The sequence below is a fragment of the Rhamphochromis longiceps genome, linkage group LG9 (assembly GCF_057381845.1).
Source record: "Rhamphochromis longiceps isolate RC_006_pf linkage group LG9, R_longiceps_female_GT1.1, whole genome shotgun sequence".
Taxonomy (NCBI): Eukaryota; Metazoa; Chordata; class Actinopteri; order Cichliformes; family Cichlidae; genus Rhamphochromis; species Rhamphochromis longiceps.
In genome coordinates this window covers 14603006-14626858 of record NC_140565.1, presented here as the reverse complement: position 1 = coordinate 14626858, position 23853 = coordinate 14603006, and the positions used below count along the sequence as shown (strand labels likewise).

At 45.3% G+C, this 23853-nt stretch overlaps 2 protein-coding genes across 2 annotated transcripts in view; one reads left to right on the top strand and one right to left on the bottom strand.

Annotated features, from left to right (window-relative positions):
• The window catches only part of LOC146662035 (uncharacterized), a 32607-nt gene extending 13864 nt beyond the window's left edge, over positions 1-18743 (top strand). The window contains exon 3 of the mRNA XM_085418400.1: positions 17964-18743. Within this exon, the coding sequence (XP_085274526.1) occupies positions 17964-18653 (690 nt within the window). The 3' untranslated portion in view covers positions 18654-18743. The remainder of the gene's footprint in view (positions 1-17963) is intronic.
• LOC146662036 (uncharacterized) lies at positions 13215-16882 on the bottom strand. Its single transcript, XM_085419457.1, has one exon. The coding sequence runs from the start codon at positions 16875-16877 to the stop codon at positions 13215-13217; it is 3663 nt and encodes a 1220-aa protein (XP_085275583.1). The 5' UTR covers positions 16878-16882.
• Positions 18744-23853: the final 5110 nt, after the last annotated feature.

Sequence of the window (23853 nt, the reverse complement as noted above, 5' to 3'; positions counted from 1 at the left end):
CCCTCAGACATCGGTGCGTTGGTGGTTCTTTGTGTCCGGGGATGGGCGTCCAGGTACACACCGGCTCACTCCTTGGCGGCCGCTTATCGGGGCCTGGAGCCTGGGGCTCGCTCGGGCCACTTCGGAGGTGGGGTGCCCCCGGCCTCTCGGCCTGGGGCTCGGTCACTCAGGCGCAGCTGGCTGCCGGCGGAGCTCACGGGCGCGTCACTGCAACTCCCCCTGGCTTCTGCTCCGCGGCTGCTGAGTGAGCCCTCATCTGGGACTCTCCTCAGCTCTTTCCGGGACAGTGGCGCAGCTGCCCCTCTGTTGGTCTTCCTTGGTCTCTTGTGTTCTGGGGGCCTCTGGATGTCTGGAGTTTTGATCTCCTCCACACCTGCTTCACGCCCTGGAGGACGGGGCTGTGGCCCCCCCACACCCTCTAGCAGATTATTACATGAAGGAACCTTTTAAAAAAAACAAAAAACAAGCGCGTCCATGCTCACAGGTGTACACACGGGTGATCACACCCACAAACTACACCCTTTTTGGCTCCTACCTCAAAGCACACTGTGTTCTGTTGATCTTATGTGCTGCACAATAATGTTTAACATTTAGTATTTACTGTCATATTCCCATATATCATTGTGATGTTGTTTATTCTATTACTCTTGTTCTCTTCTGCTTGCTTTCTTTTTTCTTTCTCAGCAGGTGATCCAGGTGATTGATATATGCATTTTTTTTCTCTGCCCGTTCTGTTGGTTTTTGTCTTTTGCCCTTCTCCCCCGTCCCTCTTCTCAGCTGTTTCTCTTTCCCTCTTTCTTTCTCCCCTTCTTTCCCCCAGTCAAGTCTGTCCCGTATTCATTAAGTGAAAATAAAATAAACAATAAAAGGTGAATCAAATGGACCATTACGGCAAGGCTGGGATGGTCAGTTTGGTAAAGTAAATCCGTTGGGCATCTTTCTTTGCCTTTAGACAACAATTCTGAGGGCAAAAGAGCCAAACGGGACAGGCCAAAAAAAAAAAAAAAAAAAAAAAGGAACCTCGGAAGACTTTGCGGTCTGGGCTACAGCACGCAATTTCACACACTCTTCATACTGCACTTTATGGCGCAGTTGTAAATGGTGGAAAAGATTAGTGGTGCTCGAACCTTTCGTTGCGACGCTTTTTCGACATTCTCTACAGAATACATTACAGGGAGTGCAGAATTATTAGGCAAGTTGTATTTTTGAGGAATAATTTTATTATTGAACAACAACCATGTTCTCAATGAACCCAAAAAAACTCATTAATATCAAAGCTGAATGTTTTTGGAAGTAGTTTTTAGTTTGTTTGTAGTTTTAGCTATTTTAGGGGGATATCTGTGTGTGCAGGTGACTATTACTGTGCATAATTATTAGGCAACTTAACAAAAAACAAATATGTAAAATGTAAGAACATAGAACATAAAATCAGTCTATGCGGATGATGTGTTGCTTTTTCTGCAAAACACACAAACCAACCTCTCTGAGGTAATTACTCTAATAAACTGGTTTTCAAGAGTTTCAGATTATTCAATTAACTGACCAAAATCTACAGTTCTCCCCATTAACTGCTCCTTCCATAATTCTTCCTCTGCCCCACTACAATCCGGAAATATTAAATATTTAGGTATTAATGTTTCTCCTAAGCTTTCAGACTTAACTAAATTAAACCACATCCCACTTCTAAAGAAAGTAGAAGGCAATCTGACTAGATGGAAATCTTTACCCATATCACCCATGGGAAGGGTCGCCACTATAAAAATGATGATCTTGCCAAAAATAAATTACTTGTTTTTGATGATCCCTAACAAACCATCACAAGATTGGTTCAGATCTCTGGATTCATATATTTCCAAATTCCTTTGGAAAGATAAACCCCCGCGTATCAGCTTAAAAACGCTACAAAGAACCAAGGATAGAGGACGATTAGATCTGCCTAATTTTCACCAATACTTCTTAGCCAACAGGCTTCAGTTCATCTCAGAATGGTTAAAACATACCTTCTTAGATGAGCCCTGGCTAGATGTTGAACAGGCACTATGCAAGGATCTAGAGATTTCAGACCTACCATTTATTAGCTCAAACATCAAAAGACATGAATGCTTTAAAAGTATCAACATCAGCTTTTCTCTGACAGCATGGTGGGAGTTTCTAAAAATAACGGAGTCTTCATTAATCCCATGCAAACGTACACCTATCTGGAATAACCCTGACATATTACAAAACAATAATATGATTAATTTCCCAGAATGGAGTTGTAAAGGAATTAAATACTTAGAACATATATTAGAGGGAACAGAATTTATTCCATTTGACAGACTAGTTGCACAATATGGGATCAACAAGAAAAGATTTTTAGAATATCAACAAATTAAATCCATAGTAAAAAAGAAATTTAACCTCAGTCAAGTTGAATTACAAACACCACCAAGTGCGGCACATTTCCTTACTCTTAAATCCCCCAAATTATTATCTAATATATACAGAACACTTTCTAAATTAGATGAATCAATATCCCTTCCTATTGCAAAGTGGGAAGCAGATTTATCAGTCAGCTTAGACCAAAACTTCTGGTCTCAGGTATGCTTAAAAACCTTTAAATTGATTAAAAATCCCAGTCTGCAATTAATACAATGCAAAATACTACATAGAGTGCACTATACAGGTCATCGGATGTTCAAGATGGGCTTTACATCTTCCAACAACTGCTCACACTGTCAAGGCAATACACCAGACAATTACTACATTCACGCTCTTTGGTTCTCTCCACCAGTGCAGAAGTTTGGGCACGAGATATGTGAAGACTTATCAAAGTGTCTGAAATGTAAAATTCCAACCTCCCCTTTAGTATGCTTGTTGGGAAAACTGGATGAGGTCACTACAGAAACTAATACAGTCCACATGTTTTTTACTGCCCTATGCATCGCCAAGAAAACGGTCCTCATGAACTGGAAAAATAAAAATAATCTTAATTCTAGCCAATATAGAAACCTTCTAATAGATCACATTAGTCTCGATATAGCCTCTGCCACCACATTAGAGCAATCCCTCTGGGCTCCTTTGATCGGTCCATCACCTAGCGGGGGTAGGGGGTCGTGGTTTGGTCCCGCCTTAGCTACTGTGGTTGATATGGAGTTGGGATGGGCTTAGGGTGCCTGGAGGACCCCTAGAGACGTTATCCCTGGAGGGCTTAACCCGGGGGTTGTGTTCATAACCTGGTTAGTGGCTCTGGTCACTCTTAGAGGTTGTTCTCCTCGTGGCTGCGTGCAGCGGGGCTGGAGGATGGTCTGTACTGGTGGACGTAGGTTACTGGCCTGGTGGCCTGGCTGCCCTTGAGTGGATCCGGGGCAGGCGTGGGGGTTTGGGGTTCGGGGGTGCTTCGCCTCCGTGCTGGGGCTCTGGCTGGGCCTTGGGGGCTTCGGTCCTCGTCGGTGTGTCACCGAGGTTGTGAGCGGGTGGGTGCACGGGGGCTCAGCCCTGACGCAGGGGGCCTCTTGTGCATCGGCCTAACTGGGGGGCTCTTCAACTGGCGGGGAGGTTGTTCCGTTGCAGGTGGGGGAGAGACATAGGAGAGGTGGAGAATAAACTTAACCTGGGTGTCTGTTGTCTTGTGTAGTCTGGGAGACGATTGAATGTTGGGGTGCGTACAGTTTCCTCTGCGGTGGGGTAGGGTGGGCTGCCCCGGGTCCTGTGGGGCTTGGCAGTGCTACCGTAGGCCCGGTCTGGATGGACCTGGGCTCCCTTGCCTTGGTGGGTACCAGAGGACGGGGGTGCCTACTGGGGTCAGCGGGGGAGCTGGCCCTAGGGAGGGGCATCCTCCCCTCCCTCCTTTTCCTCCCCATCCCCGGCTACCTCCCTCTTCCCGCTCCACCACACTCACCCACACAGGTAGGGCCTTGGGGTGCGGGTGTGTCACGAGGGTGCAGGGGAGACATTCCCCCCCCCCCCCTCTGTCCCCTTCTGGCCACCTGTGCCTCAATTTTATCTCACAACTTAGACATCCACATTACTTACACTCTCATAACACACACATATATATAGGGCCTTGAGGGTGGGCACGTTAACGGCGTCCAGTGGACGGTCTGTGTACTCAAACCTACCTCTGGCGCTGGTGCCCACCTCTCAATTTTAAATCCATGTAGACATTGAGGGTTCTCGGGAGGGGCCGTGCTAACTCTAGCAGCAGCACCATGCTCTCCCTTGTTTTAAATGCACTTTAGAACAACACGCAGCAACACTACACATGAGCGGGAGGAGGGAGGTATGGGGTCTTCACACACCCCCGTTCTCTGCTAGTCATCGGGGCGGGGGGGCTGGGAGGAGATGTTGGCTGTCCGATTGGCCTCCCTGCTGCTGCGGAGCCTGGGACGGTCTGCTTGCCTCCACCCCGGGGGGAAGGGTAACATCTCTTGGGTCTGGGTTCCTTACGTTGGGTGAGTGCTGAGTGTTTGTATATGTGTGCATGAGGGTGGGAATGCATGTTTGTGTCTGTGTGTGCTTGTTTGTCTGTGTCTATATGTCAGGTCGGGTCTTAGACTCCACCTCTCTGGGAACTCCCAGGCCCTCCAAGGCCTATCTCCCCTCACCACACTCCCTGCCGGTGACTGATGCCCTCAGGGGTCGGTGCATTGGTGGTTCTTGGTGTCCGGGGCTGGGCACTCAAGTATGTACTGGCTCACTCCCGGTGGCTACCTGGCGGGGCCTGGTGCCTGTTGCTCGGTCAGGCCTCCTCCGGGGTGCGGGGGGCCCTCGGGCCTCCGGCCTCTGGGCCTGCAGCCTCTGGGCCTGCAGCTCGGTTCACTCTGGCACAGCTGGCTGCCGGCAGAGCCGGCGGGCACGCCGGTGCAGCCCCCTCTAGCTTCTGCTTGGTGGCTACTGGGTGACGCCTCGTCTGGGGATCCTCAGCCCTTCCCATGAGGGTGGCACAGATGCCCCTCCGGTGGTCCTCCTTGGGCTCTCGCACTCTGAGGCCTCTGGATGTCTGGGGCCTGGATCTCCTCCATGCCTGCTTCATGCCCTGGGGGACGGGGCTATGGCTCGCTACATCATCTTGCAGACCATTACATGTGGAAACCATTTGAATACAAGCGCGCTGATCCACACAGGTATGCACACGGATGTTCACTGCTCGTAGACTTAAATTACACCTTTCTTGGCTGCTACTTCAAAGCACATTGTGCGCTGTCTGTCCTGCGTGCTGCACAACAACATTGAATATTTAGTATTTACTGCTGTTTACACTTAGCTAGATTAATGCGATGGTGTTGTGTTTAGTATGTTGCTTTGGTTTTTTGTTTTTGCTTGTTTTCTATTCTTCTTCTCTCAACAGGTGATCCAGGAGATTTTTTTTCCTCCCCCCCTTTCTCACTGTCCCTCTCCCCTTCCGTTTTTCTTTTCCTTCCTCTTTCTCTCTCCCTTTCCTATCCCTCACTCATGTCTCTCCCGTCTGTAACATCTGAAAATAAAATATAATAAATAATAAAAACAAAGGTCGATCAAATGGACCAATACGGCAATGCCACGATGATCCATTTGGCAAAGTAAATCCATTGGGTATCCTTGTTGGTCTTCAGACAACAATTCTGATGGCTAAAGAACCAAATGGGACAGGCAAAAAACAAAACAAAACAAAAAAACAAAAACTAAAACAAAAATATACCCATTTCAATTATTTATTTTTACCAGTGAAACCAATATAACAACTCCACATTCACAAATATACATTTCTGACATTCAAAAACAAAACAAAAACAAATCAGCGACCAATATAGCCACCTTTCTTTGCAAGGACACCCAAAAGCCTGCCATCCATGGATTCTGTCAGTGTTTTGATCTGTTCACCATCAACATTGCGTGCAGCAGCAACCACAGCCTCCCAGACACTGTTCAGAGAGGTGTACTGTTTTCCCTCCTTGTAAATCTCACATTTGATGATGGACCAGTACTCCACCTCCACCTTGCTGGCATCTGAGTCGGACTGGAGCTCTCTTCCCTTTACCAATCCAGCCACGGGCCCATCCATCTGGCCCATCAAGACTCACTCTCATTTCATCAGTCCATAAAACCTTAGAAAAATCAGTCTTGAGATATTTCTTGGCCCAGTCTTGACGTTTCAGCTTGTGTGTCTTGTTCAGTGGTGGTCGTCTTTCAGCCTTTCTTACCTTGGCCATGTCTCTGAGTATTGCACACCTTGTGCTTTTGGGCACTCCAGTGATGTTGCAGCTCTGAAATATGGCCAAACTGGTGGCAAGTGGCATCTTGGCAGCTGCACGCTTGACTTTTCTCAGTTCATGGGCAGTTATTTTGCGCCTTGGTTTTTCCACACGCTTCTTGCGACCCTGTTGACTATTTTGAATGAAACGCTTGATTGTTCGATGATCACGCTTCAGAAGCTTTGCAATTTTGAGACTGCTGCATCCCTCTGCAAGATATCTCACTATTTTTAACTTTTCTGAGCCTGTCAAGTCCTTCTTTTGACCCGTTTTGCCAAAGGAAAGGAAGTTGCCTAATAATTATGCACACCTGATATAGGGTGTTGATGTCATTAGACCACACCCCTTCTCATTACAGAGATGCACATCACCTAATATGCTTAATTGGTAGTAGGCTTTCGAGCCTATACAGCTTGGAGTAAGACAACATGCATGAAGAGGATGATGTGGACAAAATACTCATTTGCCTAATAATTCTGCACTCCCTGTATTCTGCTGCTCATCTGACACTTTGAACCCGAACCATCTCCAAATAATTGAGCCATTGGATTTCTTTTTTCCGACGAGCTCCTCTTCGCTAGCTCCTGTGTCCATCTTGTTGCCAACTGGAGGTGTAGCGATGGGGGAGGGGGTTTGTGTTCAGTGAGGGTGAGAGGCGGGGCAAACAAACCCAGACGAGAGAGAGGCAAAATAGCGGCTCCACAAGTGTAATTATAACCAACATAGACTATATCGATATAAACGATATTGTCACAGCTTATGTCTTGTATAATATATCGATATTTTTTAAAAAAAAATCGATATATCGCCCAGCACTAACAAGGATGGAACAAATAAGATGGATATGACACACAGGATTTGCAAGGTGTGTCGTATGAAAATAAAGCTCTGGGAATACTACGAACATGAGGGCCGATCTTACACGGCACCATCCAAAAATAGCATTAACCGCGGACGGGAAAGCTAGCTTTGAATCAGCTCCACTGAAAAATCAACCAACGCTGGACACTCTTAGCTTAGCAAAGCTATCTCCCAATTCAGAGCGAGCTAAGAAAAGAACACAATCTATCACGTACTTCATCTGCAAAGACCTGCGTCCTTACAACATTGTGGAAAACGAGGGCTTTTCTTACATGATCAAGACGCTGGAACCCAGGTATGTGATACCATCATGACGTTTTTTCATGGACACAGCCGTACCCAATCTCTACATAGATGTGAAGCGTAAAGTTGAGGAAAGTTTGAGCACAGCAGAAAGGGTTGCATTAACTTGCGACGCATGGACCTCGCGGGCTGTGGATTCATATGTGACTATAACAGCTCATTATCTCACAGCGGACTGGCAACTGCTGTCTTACGTTCTCCAAACTCGAACATTACATGAAAGTCACACCGGAGCGAACATTGCAAATCTCCTGCAAAATGCAGCACAGGAATGGGGGATTGCCGACAAAAATCTGGTGGTTGTCACCGACAATGCTTCTAATATGACAATTGCCACTCAGCTAGCGGGATACCTGCATGTGAAGTGTTTCGCCCATATGCTCAACCAGGCATCACAACGAGCCTTAAACCTGCCTGCAGTAGCCAGGGTCTTGGGGAGAGTGCGGCGCATAACTGGGTTTTTCAATAGAAGCACAGTGGCAAACCACGCTCTGGAGCAAAAACAGAAAATATTACAGCTCCCGACTCACAAGCTCAAGCCTGACGTCTGCACAAGATGGAACAGTGCTTATGACATGCTCCAGCGTTTCCTTGAACAACAACCTGCGATTTGTGCAGCGCTGCTGTCTCCTGAAGTCAGAAAGAGTAGCACAGATATCTTTGCTCTAAACGAGACGGATATTGGGAACACTGAAGAAATTGTCCGGGCCTTGAAGTCAATGCAAGTCACGACTACTGTGATGTCTGAGGAAAAGAATCCTACTCTGTCTCTCGTAGCACCGCTGCTAGCACAGCTGTTGCACGACACCCAAGACAACATTGCTTGATGTTTCTGACCAGCGCTGTGTCACCAAAGTATCAGTCAAGATCTTAAGAAGAGATATGCCAGCACAGTCGAGAGGAACACCCTCTACACAGCATCAGCTCTTGACCCACGCTTTAAAACCCTGCCGTTCCTGTCACTGGAGGAAAGACAGGAAACCTATGCAAGAGTGGTTGCTGAGGCTATAACCCTTCAGGTAAGCAAACATTCTGGTGTTATAATTTAAATAACTTACGTACAATATTAGTAGATCTGTGATATTTTTGTCATATTGGTAATATTCTATTTAACAATTAAATACATTAATTATAATTTGCTAACATATTACTGCATACTAAAAGATATGAAATATTTATTTTCTCCCTCTCTCTGTATGTGTGTGGGTTTTCTACAGGAAGAAAAGAGGCAGCAGCCCATGAACATCATGAGAAACCTGACGAGACTGAACAAAATCCCAGACCCCCTCTCATACCAGCCAAGATGAGGAAGTTTTGTGGGTTAACAGACTTGCTTGGTCAGACTTATGGTGATGTTGGAGCCCCACCAAAATCATTATCTGCCACAGCTGAGGAGGAGGTGAAAAGATACCAGGAGGTCATGTCACTTGCACTCACAGAAGACCCACTAAGCTGGTGGAAATCCCATGAGGAAGTCTATCCTTTCCTGGCCACGCTGGCAAAAAGATACCTTTGTATCCCAGGTACTAGTGTCTCGGCTGAAAGAGTCTTCTCAACCGCTGGAGACATCATCACAGCAAAACGGAGCACTCTGACTTCAGAGCATGTTGATCAGCTCCTTTTTCTGAGCAAGAATGCTGACATTGCTTCACTGTCCAAATGTGTTTAACTTTTTAGGGCAGCAACAAACAGGACAGTTTACTTATTTTAATTTAAGAAATGTTTTATTTTATTTAAATTTAAAACTTTTTTATTTAATGTAAAATTATATTTTGTTTTAAGCTGTAATTGTACCAGATATTTACGTTCAGTTAAGTTAGTTACTAGACTGTTATACAAACCGTTTACTTTGTCAGCAATAAAACTGACTGACATGAAAGACTGAGTGTGAGACTTTATTATTAGATAAAATGAATATTGATAAAGTTTACGTTTATGGACAAAATCTGCAGTAGAAAAAAATATGTGATAAATCACAAAATATCGTATTGCAATACCCAGAATATTGCAAAAATATATATTAAAAAAAAAATCGCAATAATATTGTATCGTGAGTTAAGTATTGTGATAATATCGTATCGTGGGGTTTATGGTGATTCCCACCTCTAGTGGGTACCCTAAAAACATTAGTGTGGTAGTACTTAAGTGTAAGTGTTGCACACTTGGACAAATGACACTTCCAGGCGTGCATGAGTTCAGAATCGTTCTCTTTACTTGCTCTTTTGCAACTGCAAATACAAAACACAAGCACTTCAGTTCAGCGTAGCTGCGCTCTGCAGGCTATCTGTGCAGTAGAACACACGCGACCATTTTACATATAACTACTGAACACGTGTTAACAAAGTACTCATTTACTCAGTATTTTCCCACCAATGTTCATATTACAATATTCTGCACACTCGTATGCTCCTCCAACTAGTATTGTTGCGCATGGAGACTACCCTCTCGATCCCCTCATTTGCGATGTGACATCCCGTTTAACACCAGTTCAGGTACATCATGTAAATCACAAACTCCGACATTAGCGTTGTGTTCCATTAATGACAGTACCATACTCTAATACATTTCTCATACGTCAACATCATTCCGTTTATCAACACATAACTTGTGCTCACCTGCAAATACAAAACACAAGCACTTCAGTTCAGCGTAGCTGCGCTCTGCAGGCTATCTGTGCAGTAGAACACACAGGACCCCAAGGCTGCCCGATTCAGTGCCTGCGTGAGCCCGAAGCTGCCCGTTTCAGTGCCTGCGTGAGCACCACCCGTGGGAATCATCATTGATCAGAGTATCCTAGCTATATTGCCAGTTATCACAGTATGTGTCAGAAATAGTAATACAGAACTGAACGCATAACATAACAATGATAAGAATGCATGAGATTATGGAGGGGGGGCAATATCTATTACAATACTTCCATCTGTGCCCACCCATTACATGAGTCCCACACTCTCCCCTCCAAAAATGAATGTCATCCTGACATTAGAGATTTTTTCCAGAATGCATGTCTTCAACAGAAGGTTACAGCAGTAGCTTCACTGGGAGTCAGCCTCTCAAGATACGTTCTGTCCGGTAACAGTCTTTGGCATGACATACATCTCCCCCTTCATGTCATGTACCAGCAACAGACACTACTGGCCAGGCAATGTCTGTAAAGTCTCTCCGCCACTCAGGCGTGCTCTGTATCCGGCTGAAGGTGTAGACCTATCACTCTACCATGTAACCTTTTACACAGACACACATTTACTGCTGTATATCTCACATACAAGCCAGTATCTCTCTATGTGTAGCTAGTCTGGTTCTGGTATTCCCTGTTTAACTCATGTGAACTATTAAACAAATACATGCAGTTGTTGCTCTGTCAAATTTGCTCTTTTTAACATTTGCTACTGTGAACACTTCCCTTTCTGTTTAAACTGTCACCACAGTAAACTCAACATGTGACAATGAACTTAGTTTTTTCCTCTTAGCTGTGGACATCACTTGTGTCTGTTTATGACTGATGGCTGACCTAAGGTGTCATACGTGAGTGTCTTGGGTGGATTTCTGCATCGGAAAGGATACTTTCTTGTGGGAACTGGCTGTGAGTTGGGCTCTCCCTCGTCTTCTTCATCAGATGACGACACCTGTCCTTGACTTCTTCTGTTCTCCTCCCCAGACAGCTCACTTCGCCCTGCCTCTTCCTCCTCTGCACTTGACTCCAGTCCACCTTTTCCACCCTCGTCTAGGCACTCGCTGCTGACACCACCACTTGACAGTTCTCCGTTAGCTTCTTCTGGCTGGAACTCCTCTGCCTCTGCCCTCAGCTGACTCCTGATCTGGGTGGGTGATTCCGCAGCTTGTGTGGTGATAATTCCCCAGTCACCCTCATCCTCTGAACCGCTGTCGTGGTCACTCTCCTGCTGCTTTTCTTGGGTCTTTCCTTTTCTTTGTTGTTTGGCATCCTCCTTCCCATTCTTGTTTTTCTCCAGCTTCTCCTCCTGGACGGGGAGAAAGTCACAGGGCAGTAGGAGGTTCCTGTGCAGAACTCTCACTTTCCCTGGTCCTCTCTCTGGCTGTACGGCATAGACAGGGCTATGCCGTATGTGCTTTCTTTCTAACACGACATGTACTCGCTCCTCCCAGTAAGACCTTAGCTTTCCGGGCCCACCCCGATCTCTGAAGTTCCGTACTAGCACCCGACATCCCGGTTGCAGTTCCACTCCATGAGCCTTCCGATCATACTGCTTTTTCGCTCTGTTCCTCTCTTTCTGGGCTGTTTCTGATGCCAGTCTGTATGCCTCTTGCATCCTACTTCTCCACTTACGGACGTAATCACTGTGAGAAGTACTCTGGTCACCTGGAACCAGGCCAAACATGATGTCCACTGGTAGGCGGGGGTTTCTGCCATAGAGAAGATAATATGGGGCATATCCTGTTGCTTCACTGCGTGTGCAGTTATACGCATGCACCACTTTGCTCAAGGAGTTTTTCCAGTCCGCCTTGGCTTCCTCTGTCAGGCTCCTCAACATGGAAAGGAGTGTCCGATTAAATCTCTCCACCTGGCCGTTCCCCGCTGCATGGTAAGGTGTTGTGCGTGACCCCTGGATTCCACAGTACTTTTCCAGGGTGGCAAACAGCTGGTTCTCAAACTCCCTTCCCTGATCATGGTGTAACTGGGCAGGGAATCCAAATTTGAGCACAAAATCTCCAAAGATCTTTTCTGCCGCTGTTCTTGCTGACTTGTTGGTGCATGCATATGCCTGTGCAAACCGGGTGAAATGATCCATCACGACTAGGATGTACTCATATCCTCCTTTACAACTCTCCAGATGCAGGAAGTCTATTGAGACCATCTCAAAAGGGTATGTGGTGACAATGTTGACCAGCGGTGCTCTGTCTGGTTTGCCGGGACGTTTCCGTTTCAAGCAACTGCACACCTTAGTCACATAATGTTCCACATGTCTTTGCATATGTGGCCAATAGAATCGATCACGGACCAAGGCGAGTGTCCGCTCCACTCCGAGATGTCCCATTTCCTCATGGAGCTCCTTGTACACCAGCTGATGGAATTTTGTGGGTAACACTAGCTGAGCTCGAGCAGCTGATTTCCTGTACAGGATGTCATCTTTGTCGAGGTACAGCTTACTCTTTTCCCGGCTTAGAACGGAAGTGTCTTCCCCCCTGTCTCTTCCTCTCCAAGGGGGCCATTGTCCTGTCATAACACATTCTCGCACCCTGCCAATGACTGGATCATCCTCCTGTGCTTTCTTTAGTGTCTCTTTGGAGATCTGTGTCACTGGGGCCATTACTCGTTCAAGCTCTACATCAGCACATGCTGTGGTTATGGTAGCTGGACACATCCATGGCTCATCTTCATGGGCTTTCGACTGAAGCACCTCTGTCGCAGGGGTGATTACCTCTGGTTTCATTTCCTGCGAGCATGTGCGCATGTACTCCTCCATGTCTAGCGGCATTCGTGATAAACCATCAGCATCGCCATTAGCCCTTCCCGGCCGATACTTGATTGAGAAGTTAAAATCGGCTAGCTCAGCAACCCACCGGTGTGTTGTAGCATTTAGCTTCGCTGTAGTCAGGACATAGGTCAACGGATTGTTATCTGTATACACTGTGAACGAAGGTGCGTAGTACAGATACTCCCGAAACCTCTCACAGATTGCCCACTTCATTGCTAGAAACTCTAGCTTTCCAGAGTGGAGGTGGTAGTTGGTTTCTGGAGCTGTTAGAGTTCTCGACCCATACCCAATGACAACCAGTTGGCCCTGCTGTCTCTGGTACAGGACTGCACCAAGCCCTTCTTGAGAGGCATCACAGTGCAGCACAAATGGCCTTTCGAAGTCAGGGTATGCCAGGAGTGGTGGACTCAGCAGGTGTTCTATCAGTTGGCATAGCACTGCCTGGTGTTGTTCTGTCCATGTGATTGGCTGGCTTGAGTGGCGTTGGTCTGCTTTTTTTCCGCTGTCCTTTGTGCTTTGTTACCGTTGATCTTCTGTCAGTAATCACTTGACTCTTTCTGATCGATAGCAGCTGGTATAGTGGCTTGGCAGTGCGTGAGAAGTTTGGAATGTAGGGGCGGTAGTATGACAGGAAACCTAGCATTTTCCTTAGGTCTCCCACAGTCTCAGGTTTGCGGTTTTTTAGTGCTTGCACTGGTGCCAATTCAGCAGGGTCCATGCAGTAGCCATCTTTGGATACAATTTTTCCCAAGAATTTCACCTTGTCCTTGAACACTTCACACTTTTTGGGGGTTAGCTTCACCCCGTGCTCTTGGTAGCGGCGCAGGACCTCCCTCAGATCACGCAGGTGGTCCTCAAATGATCTGCTGTGGACCAAATTGTCATCCAGATATGGCTGAGATATTTCATCCCTCAAACCTGCCAGGCACTCTTCCATACTGCGCTGGAACTCTGCTGGAGCCGAGGACAAACCAAAGGGAATCCTTACCCACTCATATAAGCCCCAAGGTGTGATGAAGGCTGTGAGGGGTCTGCTACTCTCCTCCAGGAAACCCTGGTGGTACGCCTTGCCCTGGTCCAACACTGAGAACCATGCACTCCCAGTCAGGCTGTTTAGCATGTCTTGAACACGAGGGATGGGGTGACGGTCAGGAATGGATTTCCGGTTTAACTCACGGTAATCCACGCAGAGACGCAGACTTCCATCCTTCTTGCGCACACAGACGATGGGCGATGAGTAGGGGGAACGGGATTTCTGAATCCATCCTCTATTCAACAGGTCCTCCAAATACTCCTTCACCTCCTTGTGGAGTGGCTTGGGGACTGAGATGTATGTGCGTCTTACTGGGGTTGTGTCATTCAATCTGATCTTTAACTGCAGGGAGGGGATGCATCCCACATCGCTCTCATCTTTTGAAAATGCAGCACACTCATCACGCAGGACTTTTCTCACCTGCTCCTGCTGGTCTGGGGTCAGGTGATCAACTGACACCGGTGGGTCCCATAAATCTTGGCTGCATCTGCCCACCTCTTCATACTCCCCTTTGTGCTGTTCTGGGGCACTGATGGTGCTCCCTGTGTTTTCACTAGCACACGTCAACTTGCCCATGTTTTCAGCACTTACTGGTCTTACGTCTACTGGGTAAATAGCCTTCACTTGCTGTAGCCGTCCCAACACTGCATGAGGGAGGAGGGTGATGTCATGGCTGCTGCCATTCGTGACTGGAATAACCACCCTGGACCGGGTTCCCCTCTGCAGTCCAATGACAGTTTCATTCAGGTTAACCCCCTCTGGTAGTTTTGAAATGTCCTCTGGTTCGAAAAGAACCTCCTGTTTCAGGCGAAGGGGACCTGTCCTCACACTGCACTTAACCTCCCTGCTTTGTCCCGCTGGAATCACTATCTTTTGCCTCCCAACTTTCACCACACCCTCCTCGTCGCTTTTGTGGCAGCGCTGCACGATGTTAATTAGCACTTCCGCTTTCTTACAATCAATCGAGAAGGCTTCCCTTACCACCGCAGGTGTAACGTCTGGATGCTGCTCCATTCCATCCTTCACAAAATGCTCAATCACATTATAGCCAATGATGGGTGGCTCTGCTACTCCTGGTTCTTTTGAGACAAGCACGGGGACAACTAGCTCTGGCTGTGGATCTCTAGTTGACCCCAGTCTAAATTTTAGCTCAACCCAACCTGCGAAGGGTATGGGTGTTTGGTTCGCTGCTTTGCCCACCAGAGCCTCATCCTCACCTAGGAGTTCACTTGTGCTTCTCAGTTGGATATGTGGAAAGCAGGACTTCCTCCAGTTCTCATTAATGATAGTCACCTGTGAGCCTGTATCCCACAATGCTTGTGTTTCTACACCTTCAAAGAAACAATCCACCATACACTTCTTCCCGATCAGGGCTCTCAGCTTAGCCTGACAGCATAGTGAGAGATGACTGGCATACGTGGCACCCACAGTCTCTTTAGCCTTGCCACTCTGCTCTAATTCTGCCTCCAGCTGTCTTATCCGATTCCAAAGCAGTTCATGCAACTTGTCATCTGCTTCAGCATGGATGGGAATTAATGATTTGGGAGGGGCGATGGTCTGGATTCCCACTTGAGTGCTCTCCGATCTTTCTGCTGCCCCCCTTCGCCCTCTACAGCCTCTGGAGAGGTGTCCTGGCTGGCCACACTTGAAGCAGTGTTCACACCCTTCATTGGTTCCCTGCTCCTGGCATGCCTTACATCCCCTCCTCCCACTGGTTCTTAGTGGGCGAGTGGGGCCTTGAGGGGTGGTGATGCTCCTCCTTAATTCAGCCATCTCCTCTCTCAGCAGCCTGACCGCTTCATGCAGCTCTGACTCTCGGGAAGCAGCTACAACAGGTGTTCTGCGGTTCTTGGGTTTCACCACTTCAGCTGATTGCTCTTGAGTCCCCAACCTAGTTTCGGCTACACCCAGACCCAATTGACTGGCTGGCCTTTCCGTCTGGAGTTCATTTACTTTCACAGATTTGCTGCCTGTAGTTTTCTTTTGCTTCAATTGTCTTTCTGATTCAACACTAGCTGCTTCATTCATCTTATCAATGAGGATTTCATCTGTCACCCGAGGGTCATCCAGATAGGGCTTGAGCTGAAACTTGATAGGGTCACTCAGTAGCCCAGTACTGACCGACCTCAAGAATTTCTTCTGGATGAGCTCAGGGCTGTATTGTTCATCGGACCCCGTGTCTTCCGATGCAAGCAGCAGCCTCTCTTTTAACTCAATTGCTCTGAAGAGGAAGTTTTGGGGAGACTCACGGCTGTCTTGTGTGACGTTCACTAGTCTGTGATACAAATCTGTGGTGCTATCTTCTTTAAAATGCCCCTTTAATATGGCCTTCAATTGGGGGAGGGTGAGGTCACGTTTTATCTCAAGCATGTCTCTAAGACTCAAACCTGGGCTGACAGACTTCACCACAGCCTCTATAACCTCCGCTTCACTGTGTCCTTTGTTCAGACCTCTGTCAATCTGATGCATCAGGTTGGTGTATGAGAGTCTGTCCTTTTGGCCCTTCTCCCCAATTTGACCACAGATTTTGAATTCCCTCCTTATCGTCACTTCCGAAAGGCGGTTGGCTGCGACAGGAAACACATTTTGTGGGGTGGTTAGTTGATTTGGTGGTGTCCTCTCCACCCTTCCACTCAGCCTCCTAATTTCTTCCTGCAGTGCTTCGCTGTTTCTCTGGAGCTGTGCGTATCTCTCTGCTAAATCAACTTCTTCCCTTATTTCCTGAGCCCCCTGTGGCGAGCTCGTTGGATTTGATCCACTTTCTGTGCTTCTGGAGCTCCCTATCGCTGGGTCGACACTTTCTAACATTTTCTTTAGATAGCAGAGCGCAACATCCTGCTCTTCATCATTAATAACCTTGTCCATCGATTCTGTAATTAATCTTATTAACGCTCGTCTTGTTGTGACATTTCCACTAGGGATTTTAGCTTCAGCACATACCCCTTTGAGTTGGTCGAGTTGTAGGTTCCAGAGTGTCTGGGACACAGTCTCTGCCAGCTCCTCGAGGTCCATCGTGGTTGCTGTAGCCACGCCCCTTTCTTATTTTCATCACGCTGGACACGGCGTTAATAATCCCAGCGGTGCCTCCAATATTTGTTGCACACTTGGACAAATGACACTTCCAGGCGTGCATGAGTTCAGAATCGTTCTCTTTACTTGCTCTTTTGCAACTGCAAATACAAAACACAAGCACTTCAGTTCAGCGTAGCTGCGCTCTGCAGGCTATCTGTGCAGTAGAACACACGCGACCATTTTACATATAACTACTGAACACGTGTTAACAAAGTACTCATTTACTCAGTATTTTCCCACCAATGTTCATATTACAATATTCTGCACACTCGTATGCTCCTCCAACTAGTATTGTTGCGCATGGAGACTACCCTCTCGATCCCCTCATTTGCGATGTGACATCCCGTTTAACACCAGTTCAGGTACATCATGTAAATCACAAACTCCGACATTAGCGTTGTGTTCCATTAATGACAGTACCATACTCTAATACATTTCTCATACGTCAACATCATTCCGTTTATCAACACATAACTTGTGCTCACCTGCAAATACAAAACACAAGCACTTCAGTTCAGCGTAGCTGCGCTCTGCAGGCTATCTGTGCAGTAGAACACACAGGACCCCAAGGCTGCCCGATTCAGTGCCTGCGTGAGCCCGAAGCTGCCCGTTTCAGTGCCTGCGTGAGCACCACCCGTGGGAATCATCATTGATCAGAGTATCCTAGCTATATTGCCAGTTATCACAGTATGTGTCAGAAATAGTAATACAGAACTGAACGCATAACATAACAATGATAAGAATGCATGAGATTATGGAGGGGGGGCAATATCTATTACAATACTTCCATCTGTGCCCACCCATTACATGAGTCCCACATAAGTCAGATGTTACTGTAATATTAAAGAAGTATTACTGTAGTATTATGGTGGTAGTATTGTAGTTATCGTAGCCCAGTAAACTGAGTGTGTTAATTGAAACAATTAAATATAATTGGACGTCTGCAGAGATGCTCTTTATTTCAGGCGACGTTCAGGATAAAAGTGTTGAAGGACTGACTTACACTGTCTTTGTGTCTTTGTTTAGAAGCAGAGCGACACAGATGGATCCACTTCTCAACCTTGTCATCGCTGTGGTGGTGGGAAAGACTTTCGTTGTGACATCTGTGGAAAAACTTTCAGTCAGCAAGCCAGCCTAAAAATACATCAACGTAAACACACTGGAGACAAACTGAAATACTGCAAAGAATGTGGGAGAAGCTTCCCCACATCAGGTGACTTAAAACGACACAAACTCTTTCACAGTGGTGTCAAAAAGCACCTCTGTGATCAGTGTGGGTCATCCTTCACCACTGCAGGTCACCTTAAAACACACAAACGAGTCCACACAGGAGAGAAACCATACATGTGCAGACACTGTGACAAAAGCTTCTCACGTTCAGATAATTGTAACGAGCATGAACGTACACACATGGAAGGAAACTACAGCTGTGAGCAGTGTGACAAGAGCTTCAAAAATCTCAGTTCATACTCTGCACACAAACGATCCCACGTTACTAATAAACTGTTTCACTGTTACCAATGTGCCAAAACATTCACTTCATTATCTGCTTTGTGCAAACATCAGCGCGATCACGCAGGGCTGAAATCGTTCCCATCACAGGATGACGGTGAATCTGAAGAGAGAGAAACATCCTCTTCTGGTTTCAGAGTCCAACTTAAAACCCTGGAGATCAGGCTCCACAGAGTTCAGATAGACTCTGCTGTAAAGATCTAATGAGGCAGCTATGAATGAAAATGTTCCCGTAGTTCCATTTGAATCTTTGTAAACTGTTCTTCTGTGGTGTTTGTGTTCAGTGGTTACCTTTTTTTTCAGTGATTTCCGTTTTCTTTCTCAAAAGTTCAATGAAAAATCAGTTCCCTGTTCTTAAGTTTTTATTGAATTTATTTTGTTAAATAAAGTTAAATGAAGTTAAAAAATGTTAAATAAAGGAATAATTTAATGACAAAGATTTTGAGCCATGATGTCATTTCCTGTATTTCAGAGTAAAGACTGAAGTGACAAATGGAAACATGTTTACAGTCAGAGTCTGATGATCTGTTTTCAGTGGCACAGATGGAGGTTTATCAGAGGAGGGGACTTGGCTGTTCTCTACTCACACTGAACAGGGTTCCTGCAGCTTATGAAAAATCTGTCCTGAAAAATAAGATCTTTAAAATCTTTTATCTTTTATCAAACTTGCTGTAGGTATGAAAACTTCTGATTTTCTGTTTAAGCTGTCAAAAAGATTCATTTTGGAGAATAATCTTTTAAAGTTGTGGTTTCACTTGCTCAATTTATCAGCGTTTCCTGATACAAGGCAGGATGGATCCATGCTTTTGTTGTTTAAGACAAATTCTGGCACTAAAATCTGAGTGTTGCAGAAATTGAGACCCATCAGACCAGGCAGCATTTTTCAATCTTCTATCGTCCACTTTAGTTCAAAAATCATTTCATTTTCTATAAGAATGTCATTAAAAACCTGTGAGAGTGCTGTTTCAGTGGAATGTAAATGTTTAACACCAGACTAAAAAACCTCCATAATACCATTAGTATCAAAATTGTATTGAATTGGGTAAATACTATGTTCTGGGAGTTTTGAGATCGGTCTACAATTTGAGCAAACTGAGGGTTCAAGGAAAGTTTTTTGTAATAAAGGATGTACAATTGCATGTTTAAAACCATCGCGAACCACACTGGAAGTCATACTGCTATTTATAACAGCAAGGACTGAGGTTCCAATCGAGGGAAAAACCTCTTTAAAGAGCCATGCAGGGATAACATCCAGGGCTCGCAAAATTTTAAAATCCCTGGTAGCCCTTCGGGCAGGCACTCTTTAGTTTTTGGTAGCCCGAAATAAATTTGAGTAGCCCGAATAAAAAAAGATTGTTTTTATTGTATAATATTGTAAAGGAAACAAAACATCAATCAAAAAATTGTTAAAACACAAATTACAACAACTGTGTAAACATTACAATCAACTCAAATATCTGGTTCTAATTAAACAGAATTTTCTGTGAACTTGTTAGAACTGTGTAGAACATGAATTAGTCTGTGTCAGATCCTGAATCTGAAATTTCCACTGAAGTCTCGGATGAGAAAATGCCACTCGACGTTGAGGGCATAGCATCTCCTTCATCAGCTTTCTCTTCGTGTGCATTGCCCTCCATTTCACTGCTCTTTGTTCTTGTCGGGGTTTTATGATCCAGGTGTCTTGAACCTTTTCCAGAAAACATCCAGAAACGAATCGACTTGTCAGGGCAAAAAGATTCAACTGTTTCCCCATTAATGGAGAGTTGCATGCAGTCATTCAGTGTTTCAGGGTGTAGAGAGGTACGATGTGTTGTCTTCACTCGGTTCATGCAAGAAAATCCTCTCTCACAGATGGCTGTCGATGGACTAAGTGTCAACATTAATTTCACCAGCAACAAGATATGAGAGAGGTGTTCTGGATTCTCAGAGAGGAGATCTCTGTACAAGCAATCTACTTTGCGACCCCGGCGTTCTGCAAGCCACACTTTTAGATCCATCCATTCTTGTGGAATTTTCTCTTTCTCTTCTGCATCTAGCAAACAGGCAAAATGTGTGACAAAATAATCCACCTCTTCATCCCCATAATTTGCTAGTTCTTCTCTGGGGTAGGGAAGAGTGGAAGGGTCAAAAATCTTGAAACAAGAGAGAGGCTTTTCATGGAGATTTTTAAATCTGTTGTCCATGTACTTGACTGTGTTGTCAATAATCTTCTGGATCTCTGCACCAAAGGTGTCTTTGTCTGTTCCCTCACCTCTTCTAGCAGGTCACTGACTTTTTGTTAGCTGAGTTCCACAGTAGCAAATGCTACCATCCTGGTTCGCTGTGAACTTTGTGTCCAAGGTTTTCTGATATTCGCCTGGTTTTGTTTTTGGGCTGAGTAAGCGTGATGTTGTGCTCTCAACTAACTGATTTGTTCGTGTGATGTTTAGGTTATCATGCTGAAAATCAGTAGAGCACTTGGATAAGATGGTACTGTAGTCCAACATGAAATGCAGGAAGCGAACAAATTTCTCAGTCTTCATCTCCTGCACCACCCCCTTAGCCTTGGCTGCATCCTCGGCTTTGACATCACTTCCTTCTGCCATGTTCTCCATATGAACAACAGTGGGAGTGTAATTTTTTTCCACAGCCTTTAGACATCTCAGCCGGCTTAGAAGCCACCGTGTGCTCTTCAGCCCACTGAAATGTGCCAGCCTCTCATTTAGCAGTTCACTTATTTCTGTCAGCTCTCTTCGCTTCTTTGGGGAATAGTAGTACATCTTAACCCTTGTGTGGTGTTCGTATTTTTGTTACTCAGCCAGTGTTCATGGGTCTGGTGGACCCGCTAGAGTTTTGGCTTTCCAAATTAACACTATCAAACAATTTTATGTTAAATTACTCAGATGTTTACTTCATCCCAATTACAAGACATATGAACAGCAAACATGGTTAATTTTTTCCCTTTACCTTTATTAGATCACATTTATGAATTAATGTGCTTCTCGTTTTTCTTTTATATAAAATGTTATAAATAAATCAGTTATAATCAAGTGGAGTGAGTGGAAAGACACAACACATTTACACGTGAAAAAATAATTAATTGTTTAATTTTTCTTTTGAAAAAAACTGAACACGGGTCTCACAGACCCGAACACCATACAAGGGTTAAAGATGGTTTTCAGTGTATCTTCAAATTTCACCAGGTACTCACAGCCTTTCACGCTATCCAGCACGGCTAGCTCTAGTTTGTGTGCCACACAGTGGATTGTTATGATGTGGGGTATCCTCTGTTTCAGTCTCCCAGCTACTCCTGTTTTCTCACCCATCATCACTGCAGCACCATCAAAATTTGCACAAACTACTTTCTTTTTCCATGTGTCCTCTCTGATACCCATGGTGTTCACTGCTTCATCAATAGCCTCTAAAATACCTGCAGGATTTGCACTCTTGACTGGCTGACATTTGATCATGTATGTGGCTATGTCACCATTATCCCTCACATACCTGACGTGAACCAACTCCTGTTCTATTATACCAGTGTCTGTACTGCCATCTGCAAGAATGGATAAGAACCTGCTTTCTTGAATTTCCTTTTCAATCTGGTCTCTTGAAGTTTGTGCTATTGTTCCAATAAACTCTCTGCAAGCATGGTCATTGAGGTAAGTGGAACCAAGATCTAGGCCATTTGCTTTCTGAAGTTTGCAAAGACTGCTAAATTTTGCCAGTGGTAGTTCACTCTTTGCAACATAGTACGCAGTTCTAAACAGCTTTTTCAGGACTTCTTGTTGTGCTTGGTTTATTTTTAGTATGGTTTTTGCAATTGGTGTTTGTTCTGGGACAGATGCTGCAGACTGAGCGCCAATGCATTTCTTGTGATGCAGAGATTTCTCATGAGTTCTGATGGGGTCTTTCCTAAAATTACTGGTCCCAGTAACAAAGGCGCTTGTCGACTCAGCAATAGAGGGAAACTCACGACACACCCGGCAGAACATCATGTTATTTACCTTGTCATATTCCAGCCACAGAAATTCTTTTGTCCATGAATCCAAAAAACTGCGCTTTCTTTTTGCCTCGTAATCTGATTTATCATAACTTTTCCGCTTTGTGGTAGGCCTTTCTTTGCCTGTCCCTTCTTCATCCTGACCTGCCTTTTTTGGCTCAGCTGAACTAAAATACCTGCGTAAATCCATCTGTCTTTACACATGCCAGAGATTTTTTTTTTTTTTTTTTAAATTCTCTGCGCAGTCAACCTCTAGCACGTTTAAGCTTGCTGCGGAAGATTTCACGTGCCACGTTTGAAGAGTAAGCTAGTGAGTGATGTTGTGTCCTGTCTGACTATACCATATTGCACCACTAGAGGGTGGTGTCGTGAAATAAGAGGAAAGTGCAGTCGGGAAATTGTAGAGTTAGAATATAGTTAAGACGGCTATATGATAACTCGATATGTCTCCCTGTTACCTCTACGATGTAAAGTTATGTGCTGCATTCATTAAAGAGCACTGTTCTTTGATGAGGACTCAGCTAATTACTCAGCTACATTTGCGAAAGAAAGCAAAGGCATTGTCATATATTTTTACTTCCTATGATAGCCCGACGGGCAGGGCTGAGATAGATTTTGGTAGCCCGACTGGAAATATCACTAGGGCTAGCGATTTTGCGAGCCCTGACATCTGCAGGAGAATCAGAGGGTTTCATTTGTCTAACCAGCTCATTAAGAACTGTGAATGAAACAGGCTCAAACGAATGTAAAACAGCTGAGCAGAGAATAAACACTGATGGGTCATTTGTAGGAAGTACTATTGCTGACCTGACAGACTCGACCTTGTTTACAAAGAAATAAAGGAACTGATTACATGTGTCAGCGGAGGCTTCAGGGTTGTTTAGAGTAGAGCTGATAGTGTTAAAGAGAACACGGTGATTATGACAATTTAACACAATGATCTGAGAAAAATATCTGTTTCTCTCATTTTCACTGTATTCTGATCAAATTTCCAACATTCTTTTAACATTTCAAAAGAAACCTGCAATTTGTCTTTCTTCCACTTTCACTCTGCTCTCCTACACTGACGCCTGACTGCTCGGGTGGATTCATTTAACCAGGGCTGAGGAACACATTTTGAGAGCCTGGTTTTTAATGGGTTCACAGTGTTTAGGGTCTGAGTACAGGTTTCCTGGAACTGCAAAAGCAGCTCATCTGGGGTGGGCCCAATAAGTAATCTCGGGATCGGTAAAGATTTTCTTTATAAAAGTGGAGGAGAAGAGAGCAGCGGCGGGGTGGAGCGCGAGCTTTAAACTCATGCACAAGAGAAATGTCAAATAAAACAGGTTTGTGATGAGAGAACACTGAATCCCACATTTCCAAATATAAAACAGATAAACCATATGATAACACCAGGTCAAGAGTCTGCTCCTGCTGGTGTGTAGG